Source organism: Pundamilia nyererei, unplaced genomic scaffold (assembly GCF_000239375.1).
Source record: "Pundamilia nyererei isolate P.nyererei 1_Seehausen unplaced genomic scaffold, PunNye1.0 scaffold00010, whole genome shotgun sequence".
Taxonomy (NCBI): domain Eukaryota; kingdom Metazoa; phylum Chordata; class Actinopteri; order Cichliformes; family Cichlidae; genus Pundamilia; species Pundamilia nyererei.
This window is the reverse complement of record NW_005187411.1, coordinates 1,849,761-1,871,626: the sequence shown is the minus strand read 5'-3', so window position 1 is coordinate 1,871,626 and position 21,866 is coordinate 1,849,761. Positions and strand designations below refer to the sequence as shown.

Here is a 21,866-nt window from a genome sequence, read left to right as displayed (position 1 = left end):
AGAGAGAGAGAGAGAGAGAGAGAGGCAGCCTGCCAGTATGTGTTCTGTGTATCTGTTCTATTTCTTGCTGGTCCTTCGTGAAAGCAGGAAAACCTCACCCATCCAAAAGGTGAGAAGCTGGCTTATGAGGAATGAGCGTTACCTTCCAGCGCTGACGGCCTCTGTCACGCGCTATGTACTGGAGCTTTTGACGAGGGCTAATATTGACCTAAGAATGTTGGTTGTTTTCAGGCGCTCTTCAAACAAGAAAAAATGCAGCTGTTGGTCCCTCGGCTCCTGTGCAGGCAGAAAATACCTTTTGTACACCTGTGCACATTAATAAGGTGTTGTCTTAAGGTGGGTGTGGGAGCGGGGAGGGGGGGTGTCTTGCTAACAAGAGATTTGTGGGATCAACTCCTTTCGTATTACCCCTGTCGAGTGGCAATCGGTTTAAAAAAGGAGGAAGTTAATGAAGGAAATATTATACATGAAGGAAAATTTTAAGAGACTGTGTCGATAGAAAAATGCAGATGAGATGATTTGGTCCTTCTTTCTTACTTCAGAAAACTGGTAGTGCTAGGGCAAGTTAGTAACGCTGGGTTGCTACAATAAGGTCTCTTTCATACAGGTGTGTTGACGCCTGGGGCGGGCTTGGCCTCAGTCCCTTCCATTCACCCTGGCTGATTTGAACAATAACTATCGTATCTTTTAAAAGAGAAGGGAGGGTGAAGCGTCAAGAAGTAGATGCCTAAGAGCTCTGTTGGGGCCAAGAAAAACCCCCGCTGCCGTTGTCAGAGCTTGTTGATGTTGTAGGGAGGAATTTTTTTTTCGTTTTTGCCCCCACCCCCATAACCCCCACATTTTTTTTCCCACTTCTGCGCTGGATTTGGTGTTTTGTGCCGTAGGACAGAGTGTGGTGAGGAGACAGAGGAACAAAGTGCTGCTGTGTGGAGCAGCAGCTGCTGCTTGCCGGATCAAAGGGGCAACAAGCGTGGTCTTCCTGGCCCAACGCTGCTCTGGAGGTGTTTGACGGACAGTCAGCAGCTGGTGCCGTACAGCCCGCCCTGTAGGGGTCAGGCTGCTGGACTGCAAGGCCCAGAGGTGACATACCGTCACTGGACAGGGGGAAGAGGGGAGAAGGTGTTAGATGGGAGGGTAAATAGAGGGAGAGATGTCTATGTTTGTTTCTTTTGTTGTGTGTGTTGCTTTGGTGTTTTAGTTTAGAGCGAGACTTTTGGGATTATTGTTCATTATTTCTATCAGATATTTACCCTTTTGTGATGAGTGAGTCAGTTCCCACTTATTCTTCATAATGCATGGATGACGGCTGCCTGGTTTTAAGGCTAAACAATTACTTTCCTTGCGTTGCGCTCCACACTGCAGTATTCCACCTCTTTGGTGCTGACAGAGAATCAGAGTGAGAAAAGAGAGACAGAGAGCAAGCATGCCGCAGTGCTATTGATTTATTTTAATTAGCTCCTCGTTAAATCTTGTCAGTTTGCAACACAAATATATAATTCTTTGTCTGATTTTCCACTGGAGTCTTAATGACTCGTACTCAGCGGGTTTCAGAGAGAAATGACTTCTGCCGCTAGACTGACAGAGCAATGCAAATGTTAGTCATATAGGACTGAGGGGGGGATGCCACAAATGGGCAATGAGTGGAGTAATAAAAAGGGAAAGAAAAACAGGTCAGTGAAAGTCCATGGAGGAGAGGTGAAACAGTCCCCCTTTCAGAGGCAGACAAAAGAGTGTGTGTGGGGGGGTGAGGTGGCGTGGGAGGTGGGAATATGGAGGCACAGTGGATGTGAGAAAGAGCGAGAGAGAGGGGAAGAGATAGACAGAGGTAAAACTATGTAAACACAGTGGCTGCCCTAAACGCGGGCCCTCACCGACGTTTCTAAAAAAATGATCCTGTCTTGCTCTGCTTCACATCTGCACTAAATCAAACACAGGGGTGAGGTAATGTTCGCCCGGCACATGTCTCTCGACTCCTGTTTTAACTTAAAGAAGCGAAGAAGGTATAGAAAAGGGAAACTCTGTCGCTGATGAGCTTGAGAAAGCTTCCCCATTCCTACCTCCTTGTCACTTATCTCTATCCTAGAGGAGTGAAAAGCTCCTTTGTGATAGTTTATGATAAATCCACAGATACTGTAGGTTCAGTCTGGTGGCAAGCCATGTATAAACTGTTACAGGGGCCTGCCTGGACCATGTGAGCTGATTAAATCACCGTTGTTGACACTACAGTGGATCAGTGTTAGAAGTTCAGTAGCCTTGGACTACCCTGTGTCTGACTGGACCATAATTAGTGTTTGCTTATACTAAACACACTCTCTTCATGGGGTTAATTTGCATGCACTTCCCGGTCAAAGGACATCCAGTTTCCACTCCTGTCTCTCTGCCTTTCTTTTTGGTGGAAGAGCATCAAACTAAAGCCTTCCTCCTTTGATTCTAGTGAGTTGTGACTCAATCGCTGGGGGTTTGGAATCTTTATTTCTGTCTGAAGCGGAAGTATGGAAGCAATGAGCTTTAATAGGAACCAGAGGACAGTCATGTTTGCAAGCAGTGATCATGGATTGAGTTCAGTATGTTCTTGTACAGATTGTGTTGCATCTAATCTTCCTACAAAGTCAGACGAATAGGGGCCCAGGAATCGGAAACTTGCCCCCCTCTCACTTGGTATATGAGCTTCCAAAATGGGCATGTGTAGGTCAGCCATGAAGGCAATAAACTGTCAACGACTTTTGTGACACTGTTTAAATGCTTTGCACACTGTACAGCGCTATGTTTGGAGTAGTCCTGTGCTTATTTTTTAGATAAGGCACATTCAGTTTTCTGCATTTCATTCTCGTGTCTCACTCTGTCTTGTTTTTTCTTTCCTTCTTTCTTTCATCACAAACTCGTCAAACGAGTGACCCCACTCCTGATTGGCTAGGTTTCCTGTGATCTCCACCGCAATTGGCTAACTAAGCATTGAGACTCTCTGTTTCGCCTCTCTCTGTCTCGTCTCCCTCCCTCTCGCTCTCCGTCTCTTGGCTGTGCTCCAGGGTAGGGTGGTTTGGCATGACAATTTCTCAGCGAAGGAATGCTGACAACAGGAGCGAGTTACCAGGTGTGGCTGCAAGTCAGTTAACTAGAAACAAGGCCTTTCTGACAGACTGAGATGAGGAAGTAAGAAAAAAATTTAAGACAACACTGAGTGAGACAGACTGGTTTGCTGTGATTACATCTGCAAACCTCCAGTAACCTTTGATACTATTATGCTTGTGATGCAGTTGGCTTGCTGCATTAAAGGGGAGCGTTGTAAAATTGAAGGACTCTACTTAAAAAATAAAGTCTCGTGGTATGCTTTAGGATTATGTAAGTTCACTAGTCCATCTATATCTCTTCTTCTGTGCCTGACCAGATCTTAATCTCAGTCCCCCCACACTCACGTAACTACAGGCTATAGCAAAACACAGCATGCTAGCCTGTCTCCATCATTCATATCTGCCCACTATGTTCAACTCCTAACAGCTGTAGTAAGTTTAGCTTCTTATATCATTAGGAAGATGGATACCAGGTCTTCCTGTGGAGATGCATTATTGTATCTGCACACAAGCTTGTGCTTTTCAAGTGCGTCTTTCACGCCATCTCAGTGAATAAAAGTGCTTCTGTGAGACAGCTGGCAGTAGTATGTGAAGAATGTGCTGACATGCATTATACACACATATTGACTGACATGTGCATACATATTAACATGCAAGCTCTAAAGTGTACTTAGCACTGTGAGTGCAGTTTTTGAAACGCAGCTTGAAAATGTGTTTAGGGCCTATTGGCTGGACAAAACCAGTTGCTAATATTAAACAGCAGTGGGCCGCAGCCCCCAACAGCCCACTTTTTCCTGGGGTATTGTACACATTCTGAGCTGTATCCCAATGAATGACCTCCACACGACCCCCTAACCTTGCCTTTAATTATTTGTTTGAAGACAGCACGGAGTTCCCATGCTGAGAGGTACTCTGTGTACTATGTGTGCATGTGTGCGTGTGTGCGTGTCGGTGTTTCTGTGCTCTAACACTGAGCAGAGGCAGGCCATAATAAGCTAGACCACCAGATGTAGATAATAAAACATGGGCTTTGGGTTGGAGGTTTTTTAGCTAGTGTCCCCTGTGAGCCTCCTGTGTTCTGGTTAGCCTATGGACACACTGGCGGTGGTTGTGGTTATGTCCATGGTGTTGATGTGTAGATTTACAGCACACACACACACACACACACACACACACACACACACACACATACACATTTTAGCAAGTGGCTTAGGAATTCTAAATCCCTGTGGTCAACCTCTGTATCTCTCTCAGGACTTTGGGTCCTCTGATCCATCCATCTGACTGTCCATCTGAGTTGACTGGCCCTCATCTCTGGAGGATTCCTGGTCGTGTTGTTCTAAGCACACTCCATTAGCAGCTCACGGGTGGAGGGAAAACAGTGTTATCTGGCCCAGCTCTGATAATCTCAATTGACTTTACTCAGACCGATAAAAGGTGCTCTAAGGCCACAAGAGGCACCCCCACTCCCCACCCCACCCCCCAACTCTTTTCGGTGCACATCGTCGCCTGCTGGTTACTGTGGCAACTTGTTTAGTGTGCAAAAATAGTCTTTGTGAATCTTTATCGTGACAGTTAACCAACAGGGAACACTGACAAGAAGCAGGTCCATTTGGGAAAATATCTGAAAATCCACATTTTTCTTACCCCAAGAGCTGTTTGGATACTAAAAATTAGTAAACACTGGCAGCTAAATGCTTCCCGGCATGCTTACATTTATATATTGTCTGTAAGAAGATGGAAAAACACAAATGTAAACAACTATTTTTCCATCTGAAAATGACACTTTGATCCTACTGAGTACTCTCCAGTGCACAGAGTTTTTCCTCTGCAGTCACTAGAAACCGTATGGTTGAATTTAGCACCTGGGAAGAACATTCTTAATATTATGTGTTTATGGCTGTGACCCAGAATACGTTAGGTAAGAATGCACATGGTTGTGATTTTGAGCCTGTTGGTGCATCCACAAAGGGAGAAAGCAGGACATATATTTTGGCAAGCCTTACACTCTGTACTTAAAGAGGGGAGTGTGATACGAGGAATGTCTTACTGTTTTCTTGCTCAGCTGGTTTCGATGCTGGAACCGTCTTTCTCCCTGAAGCACCTCGGGCATTTCTTGGAGCATAGCTATCGCGCAATGTTTTGTCCCCTTTGTTCAAAAATACTTCAGAGTTAATAAAAGTTCATTTTTATTCCTCCCTTAAATTGCAAATCATGCGTTACAATAGTATAATTTCCAATACAGCTCTCTCCTTCACTCCATTCCACTCCACCTCTCATCTTCCTCTTTCATTCTCCCTTATTCTCATGTGGGTTTGTTTCATCTTTTTTCTCTCAGGGGCCTGCAGTACCCCATGCGTACCTGCACTCTGGATGCCCCCTGGCAAATGAGCGCCGCGTCTTTCTTTTCCCAACTGTGCATTTTGTACATTTAACCATGTCACTTTGAGCCGGGCAGATTACAGGCGTTTAAGTTCATTGGAGAAGGTAAGGGCAGGTATCAGGGCTTCATGGGGGATTAGGAACCCAAATTGGTTCCAGCTCTCCCTTCCTTCTAATGACCAGTTCTTTAGCCATATTGATGGTGCCTTGGCCCGTATGTTAGGAGAGGGCAGTAAAGCCTTTTTTTTTTCTTCCCTCCACTGTGTTTTTTGGAACTAGCAAAAGACTCCATGCTGGACAGCTCCAACGTGATTTGAAACCCCACTTTAATATCAACCACATGGGGGTACCCCTAGAGCTAGGTCCATGCTATGTTTTCAGGTTTATTAAAGTGAATGAGAGAAAGTCAGAATGAAAAGAGGTGGCAACAGAGGTAAAAAGAAAGATATAAAGGTGGAGAACTTCCTTGGCCTTAGTGGGCAGATTGTGTTTGACACAACCCAAGGCATCCCATTCCAAGTTAAAAAGGTTGCCCCTGGCTGGCAGTCACCTCCAGATGACCTCCGGCTCTACACTGGAAAAGCCACAGGAGCAAGACTGGCTGGGGAGGCTTTGTGGAGGTGCACTTACTCGCTGCTGTGGTGGTGATAAAACTTCAGACAGCCTAATTGATGGGCTCACTGACATAACAATACCTTGTGAAAGCACGGCGTGGCCCATGCCTGGTCCTCATTTCTGGACAGCTGGAAGGGGAGCAGAACCCCCTACAATGCAGCCAGAGTTGGGGGTCCCACAGAGGGGGAGGGAAGAGATGGGGGTGCAATGAAAGGAACCATTTATGTCTTGCATTTTGAACTTAAAGTTCATTTTGAAATTCAAGTATCCCCACAAAAAATAACATTTTGGTGCAATAACTGTAGAAGATGCAGTACATTACATAGAGTTGGTGAGCGTTGGGTAGAACTATAGCAGTAGTGACAGAAAAAAGAAAGCGAGACGGAGAGAGGAATGGATGTGCCATGTTGAGGGTTCTTCTGTGCCCAAGTTGCACTTAATACTTGAGGAATGTCTCCCTGGTGCCCATAGCAACCAAACGTAATCAAAAGCTTTATTAAAAGAGGGGGGAATAGATCATAAGGAACATTAAAAGTATCCCTCACTGGGTTCCCAAGTCAGCAGACAATTGCCCTTTTGTTTGTTGCTGTTGTGTCGTGAGCGCCTCTCTCAAGGACTCGGTGGCTAATGTTGCCATTAAGTCATGCAAAACTGTTTTTTCTTTGTGGAGGCTCGTGATGAATCTTTCTGTGTGTGAATGCAGCGTGATTTAACGTTTGCTTTTCTCTTCTCTGTGTTTATTTTTTCCTCTGCCAGGTTTATCAATGCCAGGAGAAGAATAGTACAACCCATGATCGACCAGTCAAATCGAGCAGGTAAAAAAAAAGGAAAAGACAAACAAAAAATTTCAAAATGAAAAAACCCAAACAGACAATCCAGCTAATCTACAGTAGAGTACGGCTTCTTTTCCCTGCATGAAGACACCCTTTCCAAATCCTTTACTGGCAAGCACATTATGCCTGGAGCCCAGATTTTTAGAGGGGTACCCTACACCTACTCCCTCCTCTTCCTCTTCCATCGTTCATTCCCTTTTCCATTTTCTCAATGAGATGTGTTCAGCAGTGGTGCAGGCTGTTTGCTGATTGACTCTAATTGGAGATTTCCCAGTCTAAGTGGCAAGAGAGGTATATTAGCAGTCTCTCTGTGAATTACTAATTGGACACAAGAGGAGTGCCAAAAACGCTAGCAGCAATTTATGAGTTATCTCCCTTCTTTTTTAGGCTATTTTGTTTTTCTTCCTTTTTTTCAGTTAGGTAGGGGGCTTTCCCCTGAATTTTTCTGCTGCATTTTTATTTCCTTCCCTCAAGAATCACTCTTCTTAATTTTGATCTTAAGTAGTCATTCACTGCATTGCAAATATCAAAACCTCTCTGATTTTTTTTAATGGATTCCACCATTATGTCTTGATTTATCCCCCATGCACGAGAGATTTACATTGGTTTAAAAAAAGATGGAACACTTTATATTGGTAAATCATAACACACTGATTTTCCATGTCTAATGTGTTCAGATTTCCAAAAGCACAACCTAGTAGTAGCAAGCATGCCACTATGTGATCCTGCTGAATGTTTCAGTCACCCTAAGCTTCATTGACTTTGGCATTACCAAAAAAGAAAAAAAGAAAGAAGAAGAAAAAAACAGTAATTCTCGTTTTATGAAGATCCCTACACTCAGGGATGGAGATTGTTCAAACCGACACGAGCCATGATTAAAATGAGATGCACTTACAAATGTGGGCGCCTCTTTCTATACTTATTGCTCTTTTGTGTGGAGTATTTGACAGCCTGCATCCAGTGTGTGCCAATCAGCAATCTCTACTAACACAGCATGACTAACATCTCCCTCTAATCTTTGAGAATTACAGATTATCCAAGCTAATTCTGTTATAGTCCCAGAATGCAATGGTTTCTGCAGTCTCCAGAATGCATTAGTTCAATAAGCCTAATAATAAACAAAATAAGATCCAGCTGAGCAAAGATTGCTGCTCTGTCTTCTTTATTATTATAACAGCTAATCAGGTAATTCATCCATAATACATATTAAACGATCTGGCAGTTTTGGGATTATCTAAATTTGTATGTTATGTTCTTCTTAAGAAAAGAAACATATACATGTGCTATGGATTTAACAAAATATTTGAAAGCTGAGTCTGGATGAATTGCCTGCCATGGCATAAATTCTTCCCATCCTGTCAAACTGCATGCTTTCTTCTCTCGGTTAGAGAACAATGTGTCTCCCTTGAGCGTGGTTTTGAATGACACTGGCTGCGTGTACGCACAAGTGTTTGTGTGTGCGTGTGTGCTTGCATGCATAAGGACCCACTGTATGCATGTTTGCATGCCACGCGTCAGTCAGTGCTGTCCACAAACATGAGCACAATGTCTTACAGTATGTTTGGGCTGGAGCTGGGACAATTGCTGATTGTCTGGTGTGTTTTCTCTTCTTCTTCCCCCCTTCCTTTTTCATGTCCACGTTTTGACTACAATCAGGTTTTCTTCTTGATCCTTCAGTGAGCCAAGGAGCAGCGTACAGTCCGGAGGGCCAGCCAATGGGTAGCTTCGTGCTGGACGGTCAGCAACACATGGGGATCCGACCAGCTGGTAAGTCCATCCGCCTCCTTTCCTTCGTCCGTCTTCCCTCCACCATGCCTGCTTTACCACACAAGAGTTACCAAAGAGCTGAATGACACTGACCCCACTGTCTGCAGCATGAAATGTAGTAACCTCAGCATGGAGAAGGTCTCCCAAGTCAGTCGCATAAACCTAACACTAGTGTGCACCTCAACCACGATAACGCTTGTCTTTAAAAGTCCCCTCCGCCTGCCTTGCTTGTGCTTTTTCTAATCTCATAATCACAACAAATGGGTTTAAGGGAACCAACAAGAAATGTAAACTCTTAAACCACTTCGTCACATCTTCCTCTTCCCTCATTTTCCATCTAGAGCTAACCAACCTCATCCCTTCTACTAGTTGGTCGTCTCTGACCTCGCTGTGATTCAAACTCCTGCTGATGCTTTTTCTGGCATTTATTTCTTCTTTCTAGGGCCTATGAGTGGAATGGGGATGAATATGGGCATGGATGGGCAATGGCACTACATGTAACCTCCATCTTGTAACTCAAAAAGCAAAGAAAAGGGGGAAGTAAGTACTGGGCTCTTTTCCTTGTTTTTTTTTCACACGTTGGGGCTGCTGGGTTTTATTTTTATGCTATTTTTTTCTAATTCCCTTTCACTTGACCAGCACAATGTCCTCTCACACTGGGCAGAATTTTACAGCAAGCTTGGGCCCCCTTCCTTCCCAGCAACAACTTAGGTAGCCAGAAAGATGCTTTAAATGTAGAGGATAAATTGAAGACTTGAGAAAAAGGGGTAATCATCCTGGGACAGAGAGGACCCGACTTGTGGCGCCAGACAACATGAACAACAACAGAAAAAGGGGGGGGAAGAAACAACCTGGCATGGCATGCACAAATTTATTTATCACAACAGCGCCATCGCTCTCCCCATCTTGGACAGCCAATGCAAATGTTGGACATTTAGGGAAAAAATAACATCTCCTGGGGAAGGGCCTGACAGGGAGAAATTAAGCAGGCTCCAGTGAAGCGATAAAGAAGGAGAAGTGAAACTGTCCTCCGAGTGACATAAATCTGTCTGGGGAAGGATTGATGCCCAAATTATCTTATATGCAAAGACGGGAACACCGCAGTACATTACGGCCCCTGAGCAAGATATACGGGCCGCGGGTGACATGGCCGATCCTTCACTGGGGGTTTGGTTTGAGCTGTGTAAAGGGAGGAATGAGTGTGTGGGGGGGCTGTGTGTTTTGATTATTTTTTACTGGAGGGAGACGATTTGGGGAGCGGGAGGAGGCAGTGAGTGGCCTGACCTGAGACTCGCAGACAAGAGCAGGGAGACACTGAGATAAATTTATAAGGTAGAAGACACAGGCATGCACACTTTGTCCAAAAGGAGGGGGTCTTTTTCACACATACAGATACGGCCTCTCCGAGACACTGTTTTCCTGTCTCTGTCTCTCTTTCACACACATACACACACAATCCCTCTATAGCTAAATGGCGGCAGTCTGATTAAGCTGGCCATTCTGCCACAGTGCTGACATTTGAAAAATCAAGACATATAACATCCCAAAGGCGGCGGGGCAGATGAAATTTTATTTAACACCTAAACTCCCTTGCCCAATGAGGCACAATATAATAACACTTACCTTGATTAAAAGAACCCTTTATATGTAAATGGAGACTGGATTTTCCAAAGGGTCACAGCGGTAATTCTGCCGACAGAGATCATTTCACCCCTCCAGTCCTTGCATTCTCTCTCTCTTCCTCTGCTTCTCGCTGCCTCTCGCACGTTTTATCTCATCCCCTCCTGTCTTTGCTAATGGCAGGAGGGAAAAAAAAGAGAGAGAGAGAAGGGAAAATCAGGAAGCAATGTTCCCTAAAACAGCCACACAGAGACAACATTTGCTCAGGTTGGCTAATTCTTAATATAGGGCTATATAATTTTGAGACTATTTAATTACGTAACATACTTTATGCTTCATGACCAATTACATTAATAGCTTAATACAGAGCAATATTATCCTCTCTTGATTTGATTACACAGTCACACAATATGGTATATTTGGTACTTAATTATGGCCAGCCATTGAGCAGGACTACTGTGCCATAACAGAAGTGCGCAGCCAGCTAGGGAGGCAGGCATGCAGAGATGGCAAGGGAGAGAGGCCCAGTCTGTCCTCAGTCATTGTCTTCAGATTTTACCACTCTTGTTAATAAAAGAAGGGGTGGGGGGGTCTAGGATCTACTTAACGGAATGACTGGAGCTTACAAGACTAGAGATTACCAGCTTACAGTGTCAAAAACATCTGCTGGGCCTTTTAACAGGAGCTGTCCTGGATTATATGGAGGTGAGGGCACCCATCATACCCTACTAACACCCTGAATGATTTATTTATTTTATGACCTGAGTAGTGAGGTTTTAAGAGACCTGTTCTGACAAACACATGCATTTCAAATGAACTGACATGGAAAGGGAGCATTAGAGAATGGCATAGCTTTCAACCAGCGGACTGGCCATTAATCTTGGCCTTTGCTGTCCCTCTCTCCTTTCTGTCCTCCTCCTCTTCCCCTCACCGGGGTCCTCCAGTGTAATTTCTTAATTGCAGTGTTCTAAGGTGGAGGAATGCAGAGAGTGAGCATGCCTAGTGACCTTGCAGCGACCTCTCCCCTCCTATTACAGCTTCTAATCCCCCAGGGGTTCACATTACAAAGCAGGCCAGCCCAGACCCAATCCCAGACCCAGGCCCCCTGGCTCCAGCGGGACCTCCTGCTCACTCGTTTCTCCCCAAGGTCCAGGCCTCTGGACCAGCCTTGTTCCCATACTCCAGTCCCAGGCCCCAGGAACAACACCCCCACATTTGACTTTTTTTTTTTGCTGATTACAACAAACAGCAATGCGAAAAGCCAAACAGTGGCACTGCTGAGCCAGCCCTGTGTCCTGGGTCGTGTCACAGTATGAGAGATGCAGCATGCTGAGGTCTCTACACATATGAAGTGGAGTCCACCTTAAGAGATATCAGCATAAGCCACCGCCTTTCCCTTTGCTCTCTCTTTCCCCTTCTTTTTGTCTTTGTTACACTGTCTTGCCGCTGTTTGATGAACAACTGGTACTTTTTTTTTTGCTTGAAATGCTCTTATTCAGAGGCGGAAACAAGCCTTTAATGTTCTCTATATTGGTGATGCAACTAACCGAGACCTAAATTATTTAACGATGTCTTTAAGAGATTCTAAATCAAATATGTGCACAAAGGCACATCCCCACGAGAGAATGCCTGTTCAGTTAGTCACTAAATTCAGCTGGGGAATTGACTCTTCCACTTGTAAAAGTATTAGCACTTCTCCACATCAATACGCCTGCTTGGTTTTCCTCACATCCTCCAGGACTACAGTGTCTGTGGATGACTGAGGATCATTTTCCGACCTGAGACCTGACCACAACGCTATTGGGCATTGTAAACCACTCACCATCGCCTAAAATAGTCTGCTGCAATAATGTCTCTCTTTACTTGTAGGAGCTAAAAGCGCTGCAGTCACAGGCGCAGTGTCATAAAATCTGTTAAGCTCTTTGTTGGAGACGTTGAGTTTAAATTGAATTAAGGTCTGTTAATGGAGAGGGAGCGTGTCAAAGCTGCGGCGAGAAAACAGTTTTAGTGACTGTGTAAATACGTTCTCGTCTTTCTGCCTTTCTTCTCAGGTCTGTCAGGCATGCCAGGGGAGTACGTACCTCAGAGTGGTCCTATGGGCATGAGCATGACCCCACCCACTTACACCAACCATCATCAGCTGACCTCTCACCCTTCCCAGCTCCGACACGGGCCCCCTTTCCATGCATACCTACCCGATCATCCCCGCGTCCACCACACTCATCACGCCATGCTGATGCACGGAGGACCCTCGTCGCACCCAGGAATGACCATGTCTGCACAGAGACCCCCTTTGCTTTCTCCCGTTGACCCCAGTACTGGAGGACAAGGCCTGGACATCCATGCCCAATAGCATAAGGGAACTTTGCTACGACATCACGACAACAGCAGCTACTACAAGAAACCAATAAGAATAAAAAACAAACAAACAGCAACCAACAATAAATCCTATTTTGAGACTATTTTTAAGAATAAGAAGCAAACCCTTTTGACCAGAATTTGACACGAACGAAACAGAATTCCAGATGAGCTGTGATAATTCTTTTCTTTTTTTTTCTAACTTGTCAATTTTGTTACTTTCATCCAAACGGAGGACCAAGCTGACAAGAACACTTTGTAAAGTCTTGGGCTTTTGGTAAAGATCAACAGAGGATGTTTTGACATACGCGTGCAAAGAACGGACAGACGCACCCGCTCGAAAAAAAGCAAAACACACACACTTTTCTCACACTCACGCACCGTCATAAACACGTTCAGTACACATTCATGTGATGCTCTCAAACGCTTCTATAAGATCACTCTGGAAGATTTAAAAAAGAGAAGAAAAAAAAAAAGAAACAACAGAAAGACTCCAAGAGTTATAACTACTGTAGTATAAAAGTATAGATAAATAAGTTAAAACTTGTGCATTTTTTTTTGTTGATCACATGGTTTCTGTTTCCTGAGCTAGTTTTAGAATTAAAGGTTAACCTTTTCTCTCTCACACTGTGTGTGCTCCTTCCTGGAGGAGAAACTGTCTCGCAGCACAGCACTATTAAAGAAAAAAAAAATAAGAAGATGGAACATCTCAAAAAGGCTTCAAACCACAGAGGGCAATCAGGTCCTGTCCCCCATAAGAACAGGGCATGATGGGAAAAGGCTGCTAAATGACACCGGATCTCTCCAGAAGATTCAGTTTGAACATTTGTCATGCCCCTCTCTCTCTTTTTCTTGTTTTTGGTTCATGAATGAATGTTGCCCTGTAGGTTTTAAAGAAAAAAAGAGTTCGTTGTTTGAATTGCCCAAGCACTGGATTGTGTTGGTTTTATACATTTTTATTTTAATTTTTTTTTTTTTTTGTACCCTGGACTCTCATTGATGAAGAGCATTTTGAAGGAAGCTTAATAGTGGAAAAGCAACATCCTGCAGCGCTTCTTTATCTGTGGATCAACATTCTTGCCATAAGGACAATGCTGACACAAATGTTGATTCTGTGGCACTGGAGAAGCATTTGATGGTTGATGCACCAAAAAACCTGAAACACACACACACACGCATACACACACACAAAAAAAAGAAAAGAAAAGAAAAAAAACTTAAATTATGAACTCAATGCTTTTGGGAGAAAAAAGCTGAGAGAATATTGTAACAAACTTCGTACAGAGTTCAGTCTATTAATTGTTTCATGTTAGATATTCTATGTGTTTACCTCAATTGAAAAAGAATGTTTTTGCTAGTTTCAGATCTGCTGTGGCATTGATATTGTATGTCCATGAATTCCTTCCTTTTTCAGCACGTGTTCCTCACTAGATGATAAGATGCCGTCTCCCTTAAGCTTTGTCAAAAATACATTAAATACTTGTATGAGGACTGTGACGTAATGTTTAAAAGGTGTTCAGTCACAAATGCTGTAATAAATATTTCATTTTTGATTTTTGTTAGCTTTTTGTGTGATTAACTGTGTTGCATACAAGTCTTAATTCACGTACCCATTTTAACAGAACACAATTAATTGGTTTATTATTATTATAACTCAGAAACCCTTTTTTTGTATATATATTGTTGCCTGTTGAATTTATTTTTGCAAATGGTCATAAAAATACACCATTTCAAACTTTCTTCCAGCACTCTGTTTGCAATAGCTTGTTTTAACCAGACTGCCCGTTTGAGTGCCCTCTTAAACTGACAATAACAAATTGTGGTTGAAATACATCTTGCCATGGACATTTATTTAGGCACACAAATATGCATTCCGCGTAATAAATTACTGACAAATGCAAATAAAGTGTGCAAATTGCAGAGCAAATTCAACACCAGCCCATCTCAGACTTAGAAGGCTATTAGCAGTTAAGTGGAGGTGCATTTAAAAGAAAGAAAGAAAGAAAAAAGGCTGACAGTGGCCTGGACTTATTGATAAGCATAAACAAAACGTTTTAAAGGGCATGTATTTTTATTTTATGTATTTATTTATTTTTCTAAAGATATCCAACATGAGGAAAGTGACTATGAACTGAGTGGAAGTGAATTAGTTTAAATATTCCCCCCCCCCCAGTAAAAATAGAAATAATAAAAAAGCCAGGGTTTTCCCTGTACCCTCCAAAAAAGAAAAAAAAAGTCCACATAGATTCACCTTTTAAAGTCTTCCTACTTATTCTAACAACAGAGCAATGATTTGTTCCCACAATAATTGCCTCTTCGGTCAGAACCATGGCGGCCCTCTGTATGTGCTTTGTGCTCATTTCTGCCGTTTTGCAGCGCCGCCTGTCGGTCTAATCGGGCAATGTCGTCCAGGAGTACAGAGATGGGCTTTGAGGGCTATCTCTTCTCTCTTGTCTCTATCCCTGCGCCGGTGTTCGCCCGCGGCCACCCAAGTCATAGCCTTAAACCAGAAATGACAACATAACTTTGGCTGAAACATTTTCTGTCCTTTATTTTCTTGCACTGGATTCAGGGCTATAAGTATGTTTCAACTCCTACATTTTTTTTCTCTTAATTATCATTGCAAACTATTTTTTAATCTTGTTATTATGTGTGAAGCAACAAATATAGTGTATGGAAAATTATAGGTATTATTATTATTATTATTATTGAATTTTACTGTTTATTTTGCACACTAACCAAACTGGCTTAGGATTCTCTTTTTTCTTTTTAAATTTTTAATTCTTTATTTCTTCTTGTGTTGTCGTTGTTATAGAGATTTTTCTTTTTTCTTTTTTTAAAGATTTTCGATTTATTTTTTGTGGGTTTAAATATTAACCGAGCCTCTTTTTTTTGCGTTTTATTTTTATTCAGATATTATAATTTATCGTAAAAAAAATTGATGGGTCTTTTTTTATACATTATTGTTTAAATTTGTTTGTTTGTGACGCATTTGCAGGCCTAAACAGGTTTTTAACTGTTGACTTTAGTTTTTTATTATGTATTTTCTCCGGTTTTGCACATCGCATATTTCCACTCTCTGCGTGGAAAGTCCTTTTTTTTATTTAAATCCAGCATTGACAGATTATTATTGTTTAGCTATTTATCGTTCATATATTTTGGCCTGCACGACAATCCAAAAGCAATATTTCCTTTTAGGTATTTCCCCCCTCTTTTAATTGGTTTAAACGATTCCCAGGTTGTCGGTGAAAAATTGTTTTAATTGCAGACACCATACCTGAAGAGATAATCGTTATTTAACAATATTTTTTTTCCAATTCGGAATGCTGGGCCTTAACCAGGCAGAAGAAGAAAAAATTATTAGTTTTACACCAAAGTCTAGTTTGGTGTATCTTCTTTTGTCGACTATTTAAAACCTAAAAGCCCTTTTTGTTTTTTTAGTGGTCTATTATTCTGTGGATAAAACGGAAGGAAGAAACCCTTCGTTTTGTGCGGAGATTATCAGATGAAAAAGAGAGAAAACGTGAGGATTACTGTGGATGGAGAGGATTTTAATATTAATAGTTTTTTTTTCTTTTCTCCCCCCCTCGTTCCCGCCCCCCCCCCCCTCCTCCTCCTCCTCCTCCTCCCTCCCCTCTTCCCCGATGAGACAGAAGGTAGATTGCCTCTGCTGCTTTCCTTTTGCCGATTCGGTGTGACAGGGATGATGGATGATCCAGCCGAGCTAAACAACTCCACCCCTTCATCTCCTCCCTGTCAAAGCCAGTCCGGGCCGCTGCTGCAGGAATAAAATAAGGAATATATTCCCTCTGCACTGCTGCACAATGCAGCCCGTTCCTCTGGAAGACACTCTCCTCCCGTGCAACAATATTAAAAGTCCACACACCCAGTTCACCCGCTAGAAACACTGAGTGCGTTACAGAGGCAACATGTTAATAATACTCATGTTATTGGATATGTTTGCGTGTGCGTGTGCGTGTGTGTGTTTGTATATGTGTGCGTGCGCGCTTCCTGCAGAGCATCTGGTAAAGTGGGGTTTATGATCTAAGAGAGACGACTGCAAATATATATTTTTAGATACACAAGTGGATCTGCTGGCAGCGACGGGGGGGGAGCGCGTTAGAAAAGTTTTGCTTCTTCTTTGTTGTTCTTTCAAATTGCTGATTTGGATAGTGGTCGTAAAAATGAACGCTTACGCAGGGACTGAGTGTCCTTCGCTGTGCAGCTGGCTCTCCCCAAAATGGCTTGCTCTGGGGGACAGGGACAGTTTTTTTTTTGTTTTGTTTTTTTAAGTTTCAGTTTTCTGTGTGTGTAGGCCCATGAGTGTGTGTACGCATGTGTGTGTCTGTGTGTTGCCCTCCTTTTCTTCCTTTTTTTTTTTTAACATTTCAGCAGTTTTCTCTCCTCTTGCCATAAGGTGTTTCTATGACTACGTTATGTAGGCCTGTGCGAGGCGGGTCAGAGGCGGGGGTCCCTGGGAGAAAAGGACCGCATTTGGCTGATCATTTATCAATGTCAACCGCATAATGATTCTCCCTGCAGTCCCCCTATTGATGAGGATAATTACATTAGCTCAGAGTGACTGATCAATAAAGCCCAGGGAAAATGGTTTATTATAGCACCACCGAAAAGGCTTTCTGGACAACCCAGTCTCACGGCAGTGGCTTCCCCCCCCCCCCCTTTTTTTTTAAAAAAAAGAAGACTTGGTTGTTTTTTGCAATCCAAACTCAGCAAAGGCAGCTGTGTGAGTCTAAACTTCATCTATCCCTCGAGTTCACATTGTGTTTTTAACTTCTAATGCTTATTGGCCCCTTTTTCTCAGTACTGAGATGTGATATACTTTCACATTTTATTTTCCTATACGTGAAGCATTTCCTTTTGGCATAAAATAAATTTTAAAAAAAATACACGAATTTGCACACCAGGAAATAGCTCACCATGTAGAAACCACTCAATTTTCAAGCCAACTAGCAGGGGAATGGCGCATAAAGACGCATGCATTCATATCTTACGCGATTAATCAAAAGTCAGGCTGCGTTAAGAACCAAATGCTCCCATCTACCTGAACTGAGCTGTGATTTCACATACACCTCCCTTTTCGTGTAATGCATTTTGTCTGGGTGTTGGATAAGCAAAACACGCGCTCAAATGGCAGCAACACCTGATATGGCGTAAAAGTCAAGCCGGCCTTGAGGAGAAAGTCTTCAAATGAAAAGCAAACAAAAGAGAAAAAAATTTGCACACGGAACCAAACAGAAATAACCAACAAAGACAACCAGTAAATGCATTTCTGACCTCTTTCCCCGTCCCCATCTCTCCGCCCCACCACTCTTTCTCTCTCCTTCTCTCTCTCCTCGTGTGTGTGTGTATATGTGTGTGTGTGTGTGTGTGTTCTTTAATTGTCAACAACTTATCCCCTGCAGGAATGTTGCAAACTCTTTCGCCTTAATTCTCCGTGGTGCTCTGCGCCAGCTCCCATTTACCGCTGATGAACGTGTCTGCAGGAGACAGCTCCATTATCTATTTATCATTTATGATACTATTTCCTCAGACAATAGGGGAAGAAACGCGCCCGCAGATAGTCCCACTGATGACTCCTCACTGGCCTTCTGCGATATTTACTCGACGGCATTTTTGATCAATAGAAAATTTGGATTTTTGTCTTAAATAAAAATAAATAAATTAATAAATAAATAATAAATAAAAATCTCTGGAATATTGAAATTAAACATAGCATTTTATATAAATATATTTTTTGCTGCAAAAAAATGCAAATAAAAAAAGAGCATCATGGCTTATATTTTTATGAGGACCACCTTAAAAAATCTTCAACTGTCCGGGTGATATTCACGATTGTTTGCTTGCCCGCTACAGGAATAAGAGGCGATTTTTTTCACACTTCAATGATACTTGTCTTCTTAAAAAAGAGTGACTGCCACCCCCCTCAACACACATACACAACCCCTCTCCAATGCACACTCACCCTGCAAAAAGGAAATCTTAATGATGCGAATGTTATAAATAGTCAAATAACATAGCTATGGGGGGTTGGAATTAGCAGAAACTGAAAATTGCAATGGCCAGTGCTGAGGCTGCTGGAGAGGCAGAAAAGACGGCATGTTAGTGCAGAATAAATAAGGCGCAATAAAAAGGGAAATAGCCGAAGTTTAGTCAAGCCTTGAGGTACTCAAACCTTCATTTCAATCAGTTAAGATTTAATTAGGCAAGCCGTTGGCCTCCTTTTTTCCCTCCTCCTCCTCCTCATTATATTCCCTTTTCCAGCACCGTGTTACAATGGCCCCAAGGTTGTCAACGTTTGACCGGTTTTTCAGTGAAATAATCACGGTTTATGGCTTGAGAGCCCATAAGATTGGGGTATAAATATGGCATTATTCCATTATGAAACGAAAGTCCTAACACTGAGTGGCGCAAATATCGATTCTCTTAATTTATGGGTTGTTTTCCTAAGTAGATTTTTTTTATTCCTAATTTCCTTCGGTTATTTTGAGAGCTTAAAAAAATGGTTAGAAATATCTTGCGGGAGGCCGAGGGCAGCAAAGTGAGACATTTCACAAGAACTGTAAATAACAGAAGAGGGCTGAGGGAGAAGCAGGGGGAGAGAAGCGTGGATGCGCACACATAGTGGATTTTGTAAAATATGAAATTTCTCCGGGTTATTGATTAATGTGCATATTTCTAAAGGCACGATGCGCATTTCAAATCCATTAAATAACTTCAATATAATGTAGATGTTCTCAAGCGAGAGAGAAAGAGAGGGAGAGGGAGAGGGAAGGAGCGCGATCTGGAGACCCCCTCCCCACCACACCCTTGGGCGCAGTGTTATTACATGATGGCGACCCCTTCTGGGGGCCAGAGTAAATGTATTTATGGAAAGAGAGGAAGAAGAAGCGGTTTCTATGTCTTTCTCTTTGAGAGACATCAGCGTTCATTCGTTCATTTCCATTTCTGTGTTAAAAATTGCAAATAACATTGAAGTTTATACTCAGACGTGTATATTTATGTACATCTATACAAATACGGGTATCCTACTTTTTTTCTTCCTTTACCTCAAAAGTTTACATACTGGGATCCCACCTTGGCTATTTCAACATATGAGAGAGACCCTGACCTGCTGCCGTAAATGTGACCTCAGAGACTCTCGTTTCATATTTACTCACAGGTAAAAGGCTCCTTATGCATGTATTAGGAGAGCACGTTGATGGTAAAATCAATAAAGATGGATTGTAGGGTCAATATAATGCTTTGCACCTGGGGACTTGTTGCCCGGCTCCCATTCCTGAGTGTGTGTGTGTATGTGACAGAGAAAAAGAGAGAGAGAAATGAGCAATTCATACGCGACCATCTCTGCAAGCTCTGTGTACGCCGGTGGCTGTGCGTCTGTGTTTAAAGAAAAGAGAGGAGGTTTGAAGAGCAGGGCAGCAGGGCTGAAGTCATCCAGCCGGGGACCCGAAGGACCCTGCTAACTCTGACATCATTAATCACGGCCCACTTGAAGATTATGGCTGAAAGTATAGAATCGGTAACCATTATCGTCTCGGATGGCAGTTAAAACCTCGACAATTCAATGGCATGCAGGCATCTATACGAAAGAGAAAAAAAGAAGAAAAAAAAGGAGCGAAGACAAGTGAAGGCAAAAAGAGGAGAGGGAGTCTGGTGACACTGGGATGGAGTTCCAGGCTGTGCGTCAACGCGAGTCAACGGTGCTCCACGTAATTAGCCCAGACTGGTTTAATATGATTATAAAACATAGCGACGACAGACTCCAAGCACAGCCAACCGCAATTTATTTAATTATTATTATTATTATTATTAATAATTTATAATAATAATAACTTTTCACACAGAATTGATCATTGATGATTTCTTATTTTAATAGCATCACATTGCTATTGAAATAAGTAATCATTTAATTTCGTTTAAATATGAACTGAAATGCGTTTTATTTCCTTTACAATAGTGGAAAGTGGAAATGGCTTTATATTATTTAAAATATTTTCCACAAACTTTAAGACCGGATAAGTTGCTCTTATTCAAATTACAAATAGCCCAACAACTTCGGATAATCATCATTTTATCCAGTGAAAAGCGGAAAATGACGTCTTAAATTTAGATTACTTTTTTCAGTCGCAAACAACATTATTTTGGTCATTTTAAACTATATAATCGGGCGAAACTAATTATTTTAAACTATCAAGATGAGTTTACTTGCAAAAAACATGGAATGTGCATGTGCGAAAAAAATTTTCACACAACATCCACGTCAGCGTCTTATTATTATTATTATTATTATTATTATTAGTTATTTTTTTCTGCACAAAACTCTAATAGCAGGTGATTCAAGGACCCATTTTATGCGGTGTCTTGCATTAAAATCGGTGAGCATTTTCACAAGCACACAGAATACAGGGGAGACAAGAAACGCTAACTTGTTCCCTGTTAGCAGGGAAGCTTCAGTGATGAAAAGCAATAGCTGGTGTCAAGAACTTTTTTAGCACGTCACTACAGCTGGTGGGAATAAATAGTCAACTGAAGAGGAGGGGTTGCAAGCCGTGACATAAGGGTATTTGGGTATGTGGCCACAGGGAGCTTTCATATCTCCTCAACACAATAAAAGCCTTGTGTTCAACTGTCTTACAAGTTCAACTTTGTTTCACAACAAGGAGTGTAAACTGTTGTCAATATTCAGATAGCCTTCATCTACCAATAATGACAGGCAGCCGGCTTTCTATCTTATCTGTGGGTCAGGTAGCGCCATACCTGAGGGGAATAACTGCTGCGATAAAGAGTGCCTGGGCCAATAGAAAGGCTCTTGTCTGTCTGTGAGGAGTTAATGGAGAACGCCACTGGAGACAGGAAGTCCTCAGAAAGTGAAAAGCACTTTATTGCACACCTGAATGGCCTGGAATAGGGTTTCCCTCAAACCCAATGGGAAAACCACATTACAGGTCTTTACACAGGGTCATTACAACAGGGCAGTGAAGTTCAAGTGATCCATTGCATTTGAATGACAACATCACATCGCTCTATTCATTCTTCCCTCTTGTGTGACCTGATGATGATCCCTGTGGGATTGGGATGTTGTCAGTGGAGTGATGTGTTGAAGTTACAGTAGAGCATGTGCAAGATTTGGCCCATGCAAGTGTGCATAAAAACCCACTCCAGCACACATGCGGCCCTCATCCTTTGTCACTAAATGTGAGTC

General features: G+C 42.4%; 1 protein-coding gene across 8 annotated transcripts in view; it reads left to right on the top strand.

Moving 5' to 3' along the window:
- meis2a (Meis homeobox 2a) overlaps window positions 1-14,194 on the top strand; it is a 78,026-nt gene extending 63,832 nt beyond the window's left edge. For 3 of the 8 annotated variants that reach the window (XM_013908450.1, XM_005723779.1, XM_013908451.1), the window contains 3 exons: window positions 6,822-6,880; window positions 8,555-8,665; window positions 12,337-14,194. In XM_013908450.1, coding sequence (XP_013763904.1) covers window positions 6,822-6,880; window positions 8,555-8,665; window positions 12,337-12,638 — 472 coding nt within the window. In that variant the 3' untranslated portion in view covers window positions 12,639-14,194. Of the gene's footprint in view, window positions 1-6,821; window positions 6,881-8,554; window positions 8,666-9,107; window positions 9,206-12,336 lie in introns of all 8 variants that reach the window. The other 5 variants (XM_005723785.1, XM_005723786.1, XM_005723783.1 and 2 more) reach the window with 3 other exon arrangements.
- The last annotated feature ends 7,672 nt before the right edge of the window (window positions 14,195-21,866 follow it).